This window comes from Carcharodon carcharias, chromosome 2 (genome assembly GCF_017639515.1).
Source record: "Carcharodon carcharias isolate sCarCar2 chromosome 2, sCarCar2.pri, whole genome shotgun sequence".
NCBI lineage: Eukaryota > Metazoa > Chordata > Chondrichthyes > Lamniformes > Lamnidae > Carcharodon > Carcharodon carcharias.
This window is the reverse complement of record NC_054468.1, coordinates 140,474,343-140,488,211: the sequence shown is the minus strand read 5'-3', so window position 1 is coordinate 140,488,211 and position 13,869 is coordinate 140,474,343. Positions and strand designations below refer to the sequence as shown.

The window sequence follows — 13,869 nt, the reverse complement described above, 5'->3', positions numbered from 1 at the left end:
TTATGAGCTTTTATTTTCCACAACAACCTTTGATGTGGCACTTTATCAAATGCCTTCTGGAAATCTAAGTACAGTACATCCGCCGGTTCCCCTTGATCCACAGCATATGTTACTTCCTCAAAGAACTCCAACAAGTTGGTTTAGCATGATTTCCCTTTCACAAAACCATGTTGATCCTGCCTGATCACCTTGAACTTATCCAGGTGCCCTGCTATAGCTTCTTTAATAATAGCTTCTAACATTTACCTTATGATAGATGTTAAGCTAACTGGCCTGTAGTTTCCTGCTTTCTTTGTCCCTCCCCTTTTGAATAATGGAGTTACATTTCCTACTTTCCAGTTTACTGGGATCTTCCCTGAATCTAGGGAATTTTGGAAAACTAAATCCAATGCATCAACTATCTCACAAGCCACTTCTTTTAAGACCCTAGGATAAAGTCCATTAGGACCCGGACACTTGTTAGCCTGCAGCTCCAACAATTTACTCAGTGCCACTACTCTTCTAGCCACACTCACCTTTTGTGGCCTATACTGTGTGTCACCTGGTGATCATGTTTGGATGTCTTGTCAGTAAATCAGGTCGGAATGCTTCAGAAATTGCTACAGAGTTTGTAATTGAGCCATTCTGTGGTCTCTGCTGGCTTCTAAGCTGAACGTTAACTAGATTTTTTGTTCACGTGCTGTTGTCTTAACTATGCAGATCATTTTAGACCACCACTGTCTTTGACCATGATGCAGACCTGTCAGAAAGCAACACATATGCTGTTGTCCCAGCTAATGATTCTTCTCTGCTTTTAATCTCATACAAGCTGTCAGAGGATTGTCTGCTATTCGTGCTAAAGTCGTATGGTGCTGCATTCCAAATGTTTCAAAATGCTTTATACCCTGTGAAGTACATTTGAAGTCTAATTACTGTTGTGATGCAGGAAACATGACAGTCAGTTTATGCAGAGCAAGGTCCCACAAACAGCAATAAGTTAAATAACGAGAATTTTTTTTCCGGTGAAGTTGATTATATATTGGCTTGGGCACTTAGCCGTTCTTAAAATAGTGCTATGGTATCTTTTATGGTGCCTGAAGGGGCAGAGCGGGTCTCACCTGAAACATGGATGATGTACTGCTTCTCTTGAATTAAAATATAAACCATACAACCATGTTTCACATTTATCTTTTATTTTCAAATTGTGAAAGTAGAGAACATATTTCTGATATCCTTCCCTTCAATATGTATTGCTTTAAACAGTTTAATAGATTGAACTGAACTTTATTGGCTTGGACAGTTCACATGCACCAGTAAAATCTCTGTCTGGTGTGATTTCTGTGGTGTACAGTCTGATTTTTACAGAATGTTCATTGGGTTGTAATAGTACTTTTCTATTAATTAGGTGAGTGAGCAGACAGAATTCTCAACTATTGTTCAAACTCTAGTGTTGAAGTGTATCCTTTATTATGTTTTGCAGAGTTTGCAGTCTCTAATAAATGAGTGCATCAGTCATGTGATAGGAAAGCCTCATAGCCCTGTGACAGGTTTGTGTTCAGAGTATTGTATAATTAAAACAGCTGATAACAATTATGTTCTGTGTGCTTTCAGACTAGCATTTTTAGTTCAAAGCAAAATACTGTGGAGGCTAGAAATCTGGAATCTAAACTGTAAATGCTGAAAATACTCAGCAGATCATGCAGCATTTGTGGAGAGAGAAACAAAGTTTCAGATCGATGACCTGTCGTCAAAACATCTGTTAACTTTATTTCTCTCTCCACAGATGCTACCTTGACTGCTGAGTATTTCCAACATTTTCTAATTTTATTAGCATTTTTCTTAAATATTATTGAATATTGTCATCCTATGCCAACAATGCCCATTTCCAACTCTCCGCTCCAAGTCTTCCTTTAAACAATTGTTGATGTGTTCGCAAACTGTCTGGCACATTTGTAGTTTGGGTTAGAATATATTGCAAACCCAGAACCGTCCTGCCAGAGGTCTCATGACATTGCTCCTGATCCCACGCCCTCCTTAGCTGGGTAACCGCACAAACTCAACTGAACTGTATGCAAGCCCAATGTATTGCTTGTTGTTGTGTTGCAATAATGAGTCTTGGCAGTAAGATGGTGCTGATAATATAACTTGCCATTTTTCTTCCTCGTGCGTCAGCAAAGTTACTTTTTGTTTAAATATACCACTACTATTTGGAATTAGCAGTTCTGGTAGTCTATCTGAAAAGATGCCAAACCATTCAAAGCCTTTTTTAAAAAAAAAATTATCCCAAAGAATTTCTGTATCTGTGATCTTGGTTAATTATTTTTATTAATTGTGCTGGAAAACTTTACCATGCTTATTTATATTAAAAATTATAAAATAACATTTGAAAAGTAATATTGAAACAATCTAGTTGATGGTTTTAAGCACCATGTGTTTATTTTGGATTTTTGGTGATAATCATCAAATAAGCTAGTACAAAACAGTTTGAAGTGGGACATATGTTGTAACTAGGTTAAATTTAGAAAAAATTGTAAAGATTATAGAATCATGTAACCGTACAAGTATTTGTCAAATTCCATTTTGAAGGTTACTATTGAATTTGTTTCCGCCACCCTTTTAGGCAGTGCACTCCAGAACATTGCTTGCTGCTTAATTTATAGGCTATTAATTTACATTCATTTTGTATTTTTTTACCATCTATAGTATGCAACATTTGAAAGAACTCACTCTATTTGTTGCCATGGTGCTTGGTACTCAAAATTGTCTCATTAATGCTTATAGAATAAATACTGTTGCGTATTTGTTTTGAAGCTTTTTCATGTTTCCTGAACATTGTCATTAATGATATCACAAATGTTACTTCATTAAACATGTGACCTTGCATTAATTTCAATATGTACCTTCCAGGAGTTAATCGAAATAGCCCTCGCCCTATCAAAGTACCTCGATGCCATAGTGACCCACCAAATCCACATCTCATCATTCCTACACCTGAGGGATTCAGGTATAGTACTCCGTTTGGTTCTCTCCACTTTGGCACAACTTGAAAACAGGGCTGGAAATTTTATTGAGTTAATGTTTCTTATTTACTGTTAAGCCATTCTTTGAATACAATGGCAGAACAAAAAAAATGTATTTCTTCTTACAAAAATCTATTTTAAGTTAATAAAGTTAATCAAGTTAATAAAGTTTCGAAGAGTTCTTAAGTAAATTCTGATTCCAGTGTTCTTGGTTGTATTGGCCTATGGGAAGTGGACTCCTATCAGAGATTCTGAAAATACCTATCGACTGTATTTGGATATTGTCTAAACTCAAACTAAACCAAACAAAATTATCATAGCAGTTTCCTCTACTCTGTGACCAATCTTCATCCCCTTGCAGTCTCTCTAACAAGTTGCCACTTTCCTGCAGTCTACTTGACCAATAGCCATCGTCCTACAGTACCTCTGACCAGTAACTACTATCTTGAAGATTCTCTGGCCAAAAACCATTCTTCTGCAGTCTTTCTGACCAATCATTACTTGCCTGCATGCTCTGTGATGAATAGACATCCTGTTGCTTTCTCTCTGACCAATAGTTATTTTCTGTGACTCCAGTAGTCATACTCTTACAATCTCTGTGACCAGTGGTTATGCTGTTTAGTAAGCAGTAATTTAATTTATTTCATGAAGCTTTTGATTTTTTCCATTAACGGGAAGTGGGCTTCGCTAACAAGGCCAGCATATGTAGCCCATTCCTAATTGCCCTTGAGAAGGTGATGGTGAGTCACCTTGAACTACTGCAGTCCATGCAGTAAAGTTACCCCCATGGTGCCTTTAGATATTGTTCCAGGATATTGACCCAGCAGTGATGAAGGAACAGCGATCTATTTCCAAATCAGTATGTTGTGTGACTTGGAGGGGAAATTGGAAGTGCTCCTGCTACCCTTGTCCTCTTGTTCTTCTAAGTGGTAGAAGTCATGGTTTTAGACAGTCTTGTCAAAGAAGCTTTGGCAAATTTCTACAGTGCATTTTGTAGATGATACCACTTGCAGACATGATGCGCTGGTGGTTGAAGGTGTGAATGTTTGCGGTGGTAATTTGGGTGCCAATTAAATGGTTGCTTTGTCTTAAATAGTGTTGCAGTTCCTAAGTGTTATTGGAGGTGTACTTGTCCAGGCAAATGGGGAGCATTCCATCACATTCCTGACTTGTGCTATCTAACTGCTGACCTCTTGTAGTCACCATGTTGATGTGGCTGGTCCAATTAAGTTTCTGGTCAATAATGATTCCAGGATATTTATGGTGGGGTTTCGACGATGGTGATGCCAATTAATGTCAAGAGTGTGGTGTTTTCTCTTGTTAGTGATGGTCATTACCTGGCACTGATTATCAGCCCAAGCCTGAATGCTGTCCAGGTCTTGCTGCCTGTGCTGAATATTTCATTACCTGAGAAATTACGAACGGAGGTGAACACTGCAATCATCAGTGAGCAGTTCTCACTTCTTAACTTGTGGAGGGAAGGTCAATGATGAAGGAACTGAAGATGGTTGGACCTAGGACACAGCCCTGAGAAATCCCTGCATGAATGTCCTGGGCCTAGGATGATTGGTCTCCAACAAGCACAATCACCATTTGTTGTTCTCGGCACAACCCTGGCCAGTGGCGAATTTTCCCTAATGTCCATTGGCTTCGGTTTTACTGGGACTCCTTGATGCAGCACTTGATCAAATGCTGACTTGATGTCAAGGGTGGCCACTCTAACCTCAGTTTTGGAATTCGACTCTTTTGTCCATGTTTGAATTAAGGCTATAATGAGATCTGGGGTCAAATGGTCTTGGAGGAATCCAAATTAAGCATCATTGAGCAGATAATTGGTTTTTAAGTACTAATCAGTAGCACTGTCAGCAACGCACTTGGCTGATAGAGAATAAACTGATGGGGTGGTAATTGACCAGAACAGATTGGATTTGTCGTTTTTGTGGGCAGGACTTAAATGGGCAATTTCCAACTTTGTCAGGTACATGCCAGTATTATAACTCTTTCGAGTAAATAGTAACTCTTTCGAGTATGCCAGTATTGTAGCTGTACTGGAACAGCTTGACGAGAAGCATGGCTCGTTCTGGACATGTCTTCAGAACCACATCCAGGATGATGTCTGTATTGAATGTACTCTACGCTTTCTTGATATCAAGAAAAGTAAATTGAATTGACTGAAGGCTAGCTTCTGTGATGCTGGGGATCTCAGGAGGAGGCCAAGATGGATCATCCACTCAACATTCCTTGCTGAAGATGGTTGCAAATGTTTCAGCTTTGACTTTTGCGCTCATGTGCTCAGCTCTATCATGATAGAGGATGGGGATTTTCTTGGAGCTGCCACCTCCTGTTAGTTGTTTAATTGTCCACCACCATTCATGACTGGATGTGGCATGACTAGATGTGGCACGACTGCGGAGCTTTGATCTGATTCATTGGTATTGCTTAACTCTATCTCTAGTATGTTGTTTCCATTGTTTAGCATGCATGTAATACTGACTTGTCACCTCATCAGGTTGGCTCGTCATTTGGGCAAATTTGCTGATTTCAATGATTCAAAATTTTCAACATAGATACATACCTTTAAAAAACAAAAACTCAGCAAGAAAGATCCATCCCTGGCTTAAAAAGGGAGTTATGGATAATAAATTAAAAGAAGAGGATTATTTCGTGAGAAAGAATAGTAGCAAGCCTGAAGATTGGGAGTGTTTCAGAAACCAGCAAAGTTGATAAAAGAGAAAAAAATAGAATGAGAGTAAATTAGCTAGAAATATAAAAACAAATTAAGAGCTTTTACAAGTATATAAAAAAAAGAGGCAAGTAGCTACAGGAAACATTGGTTCCTCAGAAGGGATTACAATGGGAGTTGAAGAAATGGCATATGCTGAACAAATATTTGATGTCCGCCTTCACAGTAGAAGAGACAAATTCATACCAGATATAGCGGGTAACCAAGGGGCTAGTAACAGTGAGGAACCCAAGTTAATTAATATCAACAGAGAAATAGTATTAGAGAAAAGCAGACAAATCCCCAGGACCTGTAGCCTACATCCTAGGGTTCTGAACCAGGTAGCGGCAAAGATAGTGGATGCGCTATCTATGATTTTCCAAAATTCCCTAGATTCTAGAACCATCCAGCAGATTGGAAGTTAGCAAATATAACACTGCTAATTATGAAAGTAGAGAGAGAGATAAAGGGAACTACAGGTCAGTTAGCCTGACATCAGTCATAGGGAAAATGCTGGAACCTATTTATTAAGGATGTCTTAACAATGCACTTAGAAAATCATAATATGCTCAGACAGAGTCAACATGGTTTTAGGAAAGGAAAATATTTAACTAATGTATTAGAGTTTTTGAGGATTTAACTAGTCTGGTAGATGAAGGGGAACCAGTAAATGTAGTATACTTGGAATACCGAGAAGCATTCATAAAGATAACACACAAAAGGTTAATACGCAAGATAATAGCTCATAGAGTTGAGCACAGTATATTAGCTTTGATAGAGGACTGGGTAACAGCCAGGAAGCAGAGAGTAATAATAAACAGGGCATTTCAAGTTGGTGAACTGTAACTAGTGGAGTGTCACAATGACCAGCGCTGAGACCAAGAGTAATGTATGCAAAGAGTTGACGTTTCGAGTCCTCATGACCCTTCAACAGAACTGGGTGAATCCAAGGAGAGGGGTGAAATATAACCTGGTTTAAGTGGGGGGGGTCGGTTTTGGGTGGGGGGAGAGAAGTAGAGGGGGGTGGTGTGGTTGTAGGGACAAGCAAGCAGTGATAGGAGCAGATAATCAAAAGATGTCACAGACAAAAGAACACAGGTGTTGAAGTTGGGGATATTATCTAAACAAATGTACTAATTAAGAATGGATGGTAGGGCACTCAAGGTACAGCTCTAGTGGGGGTGGGGGGGGGCATAAAAGATTTAAAAATAATGGAAATAGGTGGGAAAAGAAAAATCTATATAAATTATTGTAAAAAACAAAAGGAAGGGGGAAGAAACAGAAAGGGGTTGGGGATGGAGGAGGGAGGTCAAGATCTAAAGTTGTTGAATTCAATATTCCGTCACATCTGTTCTGATGATGCTACCTTCAAAAACAGTTCCTCTGACACGTCCTCCTTCTTCCTTAACCGAGGTTTTCACCCACGGTCGTTGACAGGGCACTCAACCGTGTCCGGCCCATCTCCCGCGCATACGCCCTCACGCCTTCTCCTCCCTCTCAGAAACATGATAGGGTCCCCCTTGTCCTCACTTATCACCCCACCAGCCTCCGCATTCAATGGATCATCCTCCGCCATTTCCGCCAACTCCAGCATGATGCCACCACCAAACACATCTTCCCTTCACCCCCGCTATCGGCATTCCGTAGGGATCGTTCCCTCCGGGACACCCTGGTCCACTCCTCCATCACCCCTACTCCTCAACCCCCTCCTATGGCACCACCCCATGCCCACGCAAAAGATGGAACACCTGCCCCTTCACTTCCTCTCTCCTCACCGTCCAAGGGCCCAAACACTCCTTTCAAGTGAAGCAGCATTTCACTTGCATTTCCCCCAACTTAGTCTACTGCATTCGTTGCTCCTCTACATTAGAGAGACCAAACGTAAACTGGGCGATCGCTTTGCAGAACACCTGCGGTCTGTCCGCAAGAATGACCCAAACCTCCCTGTCGCTTGCCATTTTAACACTCCATCCTGCTCTCTTGCCCACATGTCTGTCCTTGGCTTGCTGCATTGTTCCAGTGAAGCCCAACGCAAACTGGAGGAACAGCAGCTCATCTTCCGACTAGGCACTTTACAGCCTTCTGGACTGAATATTGAATTCAACAACTTTAGATCTTGACCTCCCTCCTCCATCCCCACCCCCTTTCTGTTTCTTCCCCCTTCCTTTTGTTTTTTCCAATAATTTATATAGATTTTTCTTTTCCCACCTATTTCCATTATTTTTAAATCTTTTATGCTCCCCCCAGCCCACTAGAGCTGTACCTTGAGTGCCCTACCATCCATTCTTAATTAGCACATTCATTTAGATAATATCACCAACTTCAACACCTATGTGTTCTTTTGTCTGTGACATCTTTTGATTATCTGCTCCTATCACTGCTTGCTTGTCCCTACAACCACACCACCCCCCTCCACTTCTCTCCACCCACCCCCTCCCCACACACACACTTAAACCAGCTTATATTTCACCCCTCTCCTTGGATTCACCCAGTTCTGTTAAAGGGTCATGAGGACTCGAAACGTCAACTCTTTTCTTCTCCGCCGATGCTGCCAGACCTGCTGAGTTTTTCCAGGTAATTCTGTTTTTGTTTTGGATTTCCAACATTCGCAGTTTTTTGTTTTTATTAGTAATGTATGCAAGTTTGCTAATGATACAAAGCTAGGTGAGAATGTAACCTATGGCACCCTTCCATCTCATAAGACAATGGTTTGTGCTGTGATGGTCAGCTCTGTGTTAAGCATCGCCTAGTGTGGCGCAGGAACCCCAATCTGGCATGGCAGTGTCTGCTACATTTTCCTGCAGAGGAAGACTGAGAAGGTGCAATGTTTGCTGGCCTCTGTCTTCTCTGGCCCCTCTCTGCCAGCTGAGCATGTTGTTAAAAACAAAAAAACTGCCGATGCTGGAAATGCAAAACAAAAACAGAATTACCTGGAAAAACTCAGCAGGTCTGGCAGCATTGACGGAGAAGAAAAGAGTTGACGTTTCGAGTCCTCATGACCCTTGGACAGAACTTGAGTGAATCCAAGAAAGGGATGAAATATATGCTGGTTTAAGGTGTATGGGGGGAGAGAAGTGGAGGGGGTTGGTGTGGTTGTAGGGACAAACAAGCAGTGATAGAAGCAGATCATCAAAAGATGTCACAGACAACAGAACAAAAGAACACATAGGTGTTAAAGTTGGTGATATATAAACGAATGTGCTAATTACGAATGGATGGTAGGGCACTCAAGGTATAGCTCTAGTCGGGGTGGGGGGAGCATAAAAGATTTAAAAATATTTAAAAATAATGGAAATAGGTGGGAAATAAAAAATCTATATAATTTATTGGAAAAAAACAAAAGGAAGGGGGAAGAAACAGAAAGTGGGTAGGGATGGAGGAGGGAGTTCAAGACCTAAAGTTGTTGAATTCAATATTCAGTCCGGAAGGCTGTAAAGTGCCTAGTCGGAAGATGAGGTGTTGTTCCTCCAGTTTGCGTCGGGCTTCACTGGAACAGTGCAGCAAGCCAAGGACAGACATGTGGGCAAGAGAGCAGGGTGGAGTGTTAAAATGGCAAGCAACAGGGAGGTTTGGGTCATTCTTGCGGACAGACCGCAGGTGTTCTGCAAAGCGGTCGCCCAGTTTACGTTTGGTCTCTCTAATGTAGAGGAGACCACATTGGGAGCAACGAATGCAGTAGACTAAGTTGGGGGAAATGCAAGTGAAATGCTGCTTCACTTGAAAGGAGTGTTTGGGCCCTTGGACGGTGAGGAGAGAGGAAGTGAAGGGGCAGGTGTTCCATCTTTTGCGTGGGCATGGGGTGGTGCCATAGGAGGGGGTTGAGGAGTAGGGGGTGATGGAGGAGTGGACCAGGATGTCCCGGAGGGAACGATCCCTACGGAATGCCGATAGCGGGGGTGAAGGGAAGATGTGTTTGGTGGTGGCATCATGCTGGAGTTGGCGGAAATGGCGGAGGATGATCCATTGAATGTGGAGGCTGGTGGGGTGATAAGTGAGGACAAGGGGGACCCTATCATGTTTCTGGGAGGGAGGAGAAGGCGTGAGGGCGGATGCGCGGGAGATGGGCCGGACACGGTTGAGTGCCCTGTCAACGACCGTGGGTGGAAAACCTCGGTTAAGGAAGAAGGAGGACATGTCAGAGGAACTGTTTTTGAAGGTAGCAACATCGGAACAGATGCGACGGAGGCGAAGGAACTGAGAGAATGGGATGGAGTCCTTACAAGAAGCGGGGTGTGAGGAGCTGTAGTCGAGGTAGCTGTGGGAGTCGGTAGGTTTGTAATGGATATTGGTGGACAGTCTATCACCAGAGATTGAGACAGAGAGGTCAAGGAAGGGAAGGGAAGTGTCAAAGGTGGACCACGTGAAAATGATGGAGGGGTGGAGATTGGAAGCAAAATTAATAAATTTTTCCAAGTCCCGACGAGAGCATGAAGCAGCACCGAAGTAATCATCGATGTACCAGAGAAAGAGTTGTGGAAGGGGGCCGGAGTAGGACTGGAACAAGGAATGTTCCACATACCCCATAAAGAGACAGGCATAGCTGGGGCCCATGTGGGTACCCATAGCCACACCTTTTATTTGGAGGAAGTGAGAGGAGTTGAAGGAGAAATTGTTCAGTGTGAGAACAAGTTCAGCCAGATGGAGGAGAGTAGTGGTGGATGGGGATTGTTCGGGCCTCTGTTCGAGGAAGAAGCTAAGGGCCCTCAGACCATCCTGGTGGGGGATGGAGGTGTAGAGGGATTGGACGTCCTTGGTGAAGAAGAAGCGGTTGGAGCCAGGGAACTGGAAATTGTTGACGTGACGTAAGGTGTCAGAGGAATCACGGATGTAGGTGGGAAGGGACTGGTCAAGGGGAGAGAGAAGGGAGTCAAGATAATGAGAAATGAGTTCTGTGGGGCAGGAGCAAGCTGAGACGATCGGTCTACCGGGACAGTTCTGTTTGTGGATTACTACTTGACTCTTCCAATATCCTTCCAAGCAATTAGCCTCCAAAGGTCACGGCCATCAGTGACTGTCTCCCAGTTGTCAGTGTCGGTCTCCACCATCATCATATCTCGTTTGCTGGTTCCTTGTAGCAGAGCTATGGGCACCCAGGAGATCGTGACCCAGGGAAGGTAAAAACTGTTCGGTTTTAACCCCTGCTGAGCATATGTTGTCTAGGTATCAGTACAGTAGAGGAGTGCACTGAGAACACAGGCTTGATAGCCTTGCAGTTTGGTGTTCTCAGTCAGGTTGCTGTTGTTCCACACACTCTTGCTCAGTTTGGACATAACAGCTGCAGCTTTTCTGATGCGTATGTTGATTTCAGCATCCAAGTGTCAAATTGCTGATGGTTGTTGAGCCTAGAATGTGAAGCAATCAGCAAACTCCAGCATCACATGTCAATGCTGATAGATGGCAATGAGGCAACATCCTGGGCCATGACATTGTCTTCCTGACGTTAATGGTCAAACCAAACTCTTCATAGGCATAAGAGAATATGTCCATTGCCGCTGAAACCGTTCCTTGATGTGGAATGCTAGTGTGACATCGGCAATGTGTAGCAATACTCTAAGGGGTACCTTAGTTTTGGATCTCAGGCACACAAGACAGAAGAGCTTTCTGTCAGTTCTGGTATGTAGGTAGACAACCCCTGTAGATGATCTGAAGACATAAGACAACAATAAAGAGAAGAATATGCTAAAGGTTGTCAATGCTAGAATACAATCCTGTTTGACTCCACTGTGGGTTCCGATGTTGCCCTGTCATAGCTGACCTTACCCACCATGATGTCATGCAAAGAGGAGATCACATTGAGCAACTTCAATGGCAGCCAATTTTCTCCAGTTTAAATAGACCGCCTCTACTCACGTGGTCAGACGCCTTAGTGAGATTGATGAAAATGGTATATAGTGGTCTCCTTTGTTCACAGCATTTCTCTTCAGCTCCTGGATTGAGAAGATCATGTCAATTGTAGATCTTCCAGTTCTGAAATCACCCTGGGATTTAGAGTGGATGTGTTCAGCCAGGATCTGCAGTCTGGCAAGGGCAACCCGGGCAAATATGTTACCCACAATGTGCAGCAGGGACGTGCTGTGATGGTTGTTGCAATCACTGTGGTCTCCCTTGTTTTTGTACAAGGTCACAGTCTTTGCGTTATGCAAATCCTGGGACGGTGCCCCTTCCTCCAGCAGAGACGGAGAAGTTGGTGCAGAGCTGCAGGAATGTCAGCTTCCGGCCCTTGATGAGTTCAGGCGGTATAGCATCAGCAACCAGAGTATTGCCCATGGCAAGTGAGTCAAAAGCTTTGCTAAGCTCTTATACTGTGGGTTTGATATCCAGCTCTGTCATGACAAGTTGGCTGTCTATGGTGTCTAGAGTTTCCATGGTGACAGTGCTCTCCCTAGGGTATAACTCAGGGTAGTGTCCCATCCATCTCTCTAACTGTTTATTGCAGTCACTGACCTTCCCTGCCTTTGCTTTCAGTGAGCCGCTTTCTTTGTTTGTTGCCTTTGTGATCGCATCATACATGCCCCTGGCATTCCCTGTGTTGAAGGATATCTGGGTACTCTGACAAAGTTGTAACCATTAATCATTGGTGCACCACTTAGCAGTCCATTGGACTTCGAGTGCCTCTTAGGGCATTTAGCACCTTCTCTCTCAGATCTGCCTTGTTGTTAATGGTAGTGGATTGCTTAAGTTCAAAGACAGGTTGCATTACTGTGATGTTGTCCTCAGAACAGTCAGCATTTTTCCCCTCTCATTTCACATAAGTTGAGGCTGCCGTATTGTAGATGGTGTCTCGAAGTATGTTTTGTTTCGCCTCTGCACCCTGTTGGAATGCTGGAGGGTGCCTGCAAGAGAGTGCCTGTTCAGTTGAATCAAGGAACTGGTAGTATTTATCTGGGTAGGCACTATGCCTGACATTGATGTAAGGGCAGCATTTCAGCTTCGAATGAAAAAACTTCAAGGATTGCATCCTAACCCTGGTGCACATCAAGAAGTGACCTGTATCACAGTCAGAACTATGGTAGCTGCATGTGTTGAGAGTACTGCTCAGAGAGGCATGTCTGGTGATGATCTAATCCGGCTGGTGCCAATGCCCTGATCTTAGATGTCATCAGGACACCTTGTGGCATGGTTTGTTCTATGTTAGTTACACAGAGCTCATGGTCGCACTAAAGCTCAAATTGTCTCTCTCTGTTCTCATTTGCCATATTCCAAGACAGCAGGGTCATGGTCCACCCCCTCTTGTGTTGAAATCCCCGGTAGGTAAAGATGTTCTGACTTGGAGTTTCTGCTGATGACAGCAAGCTCTTCATAGAACTGGTTTTCCATCTTTGTAGTGGAGCACAGTGTTGTATTATAGATACTCATGAGATTAACAAGCCCTGTTTGAGTTGAGAGGCTGATGGAGAGAGCCCTTTCCAAACCATTTGTGTGGGGTTTTATCATCAAGAGTGATGGGTTCTTTACAGCAAAGCCTACACCTTGCTCACGCATTTCCTCTGAAGTCTTCCCCTGCCAGATGAACATGCAGGAGCATGTAAAATGAACATGAAGAGTGGGAGAGAGGAGGACCCAGAGACAGACACCAGCACCTAAATGAGCTATCCAGTCCAGTCCAATCTGTGCCCCAGAGTAGACCGGCTGTGTTCTGAGAAAAATCAAAGTGTGATGTCACAGGAAAACAGGTAGTTCATTGGTGAGTATTTTTCTCATTTATCTTACAAAACTTGGGTAATTTTAGTCATTTTGAGGTTTTATCAGTAGCAATAAGGTTTACTAATAGTAGTAAAGCTTATTAGATTGGTGGTATTTCCTATTTATCTCAACTAGGGAATTTCAATTGGTATAAATAGAGCATTTATTGAAATAATAAGAATTAACACAAGGAGGACTAGAGAGCTTAATTAAAATTTAATCAGTAAAATAGTTAAACGCAATGAAGATGTCTGTCTGCAGAATGTGGGCGTTTGTGGATGCCTGTATTATCCAAGGCAATAATGTTTGCTGCAAGTCTCTGCAGTTGCAGGAACTTTGACTCAGGGTCATTGAGCTGGAGGCTGAGCTGCAGACACTGCAACACATCAGGAAGGGAGAAAGTTACCTACACACTTTGTTCCAGGAGGCGGTCACTCCTCTTAGGATACATTCATCTGATTTGGT

General features: G+C 43.0%; 1 protein-coding gene across 4 annotated transcripts in view; it reads left to right on the top strand.

Annotated features, from left to right (window-relative positions):
• Positions 1-13,869, top strand: part of map3k4 (mitogen-activated protein kinase kinase kinase 4) — a 230,806-nt gene that overhangs the window by 169,160 nt on the left and 47,777 nt on the right. For all 4 annotated transcript variants that reach the window (XM_041174360.1, XM_041174347.1, XM_041174340.1 and 1 more), the window contains exons 15-16: positions 1,460-1,526; positions 2,887-2,983. In XM_041174360.1, the coding sequence (XP_041030294.1) occupies positions 1,460-1,526; positions 2,887-2,983 (164 nt within the window). The remainder of the gene's footprint in view (positions 1-1,459; positions 1,527-2,886; positions 2,984-13,869) is intronic.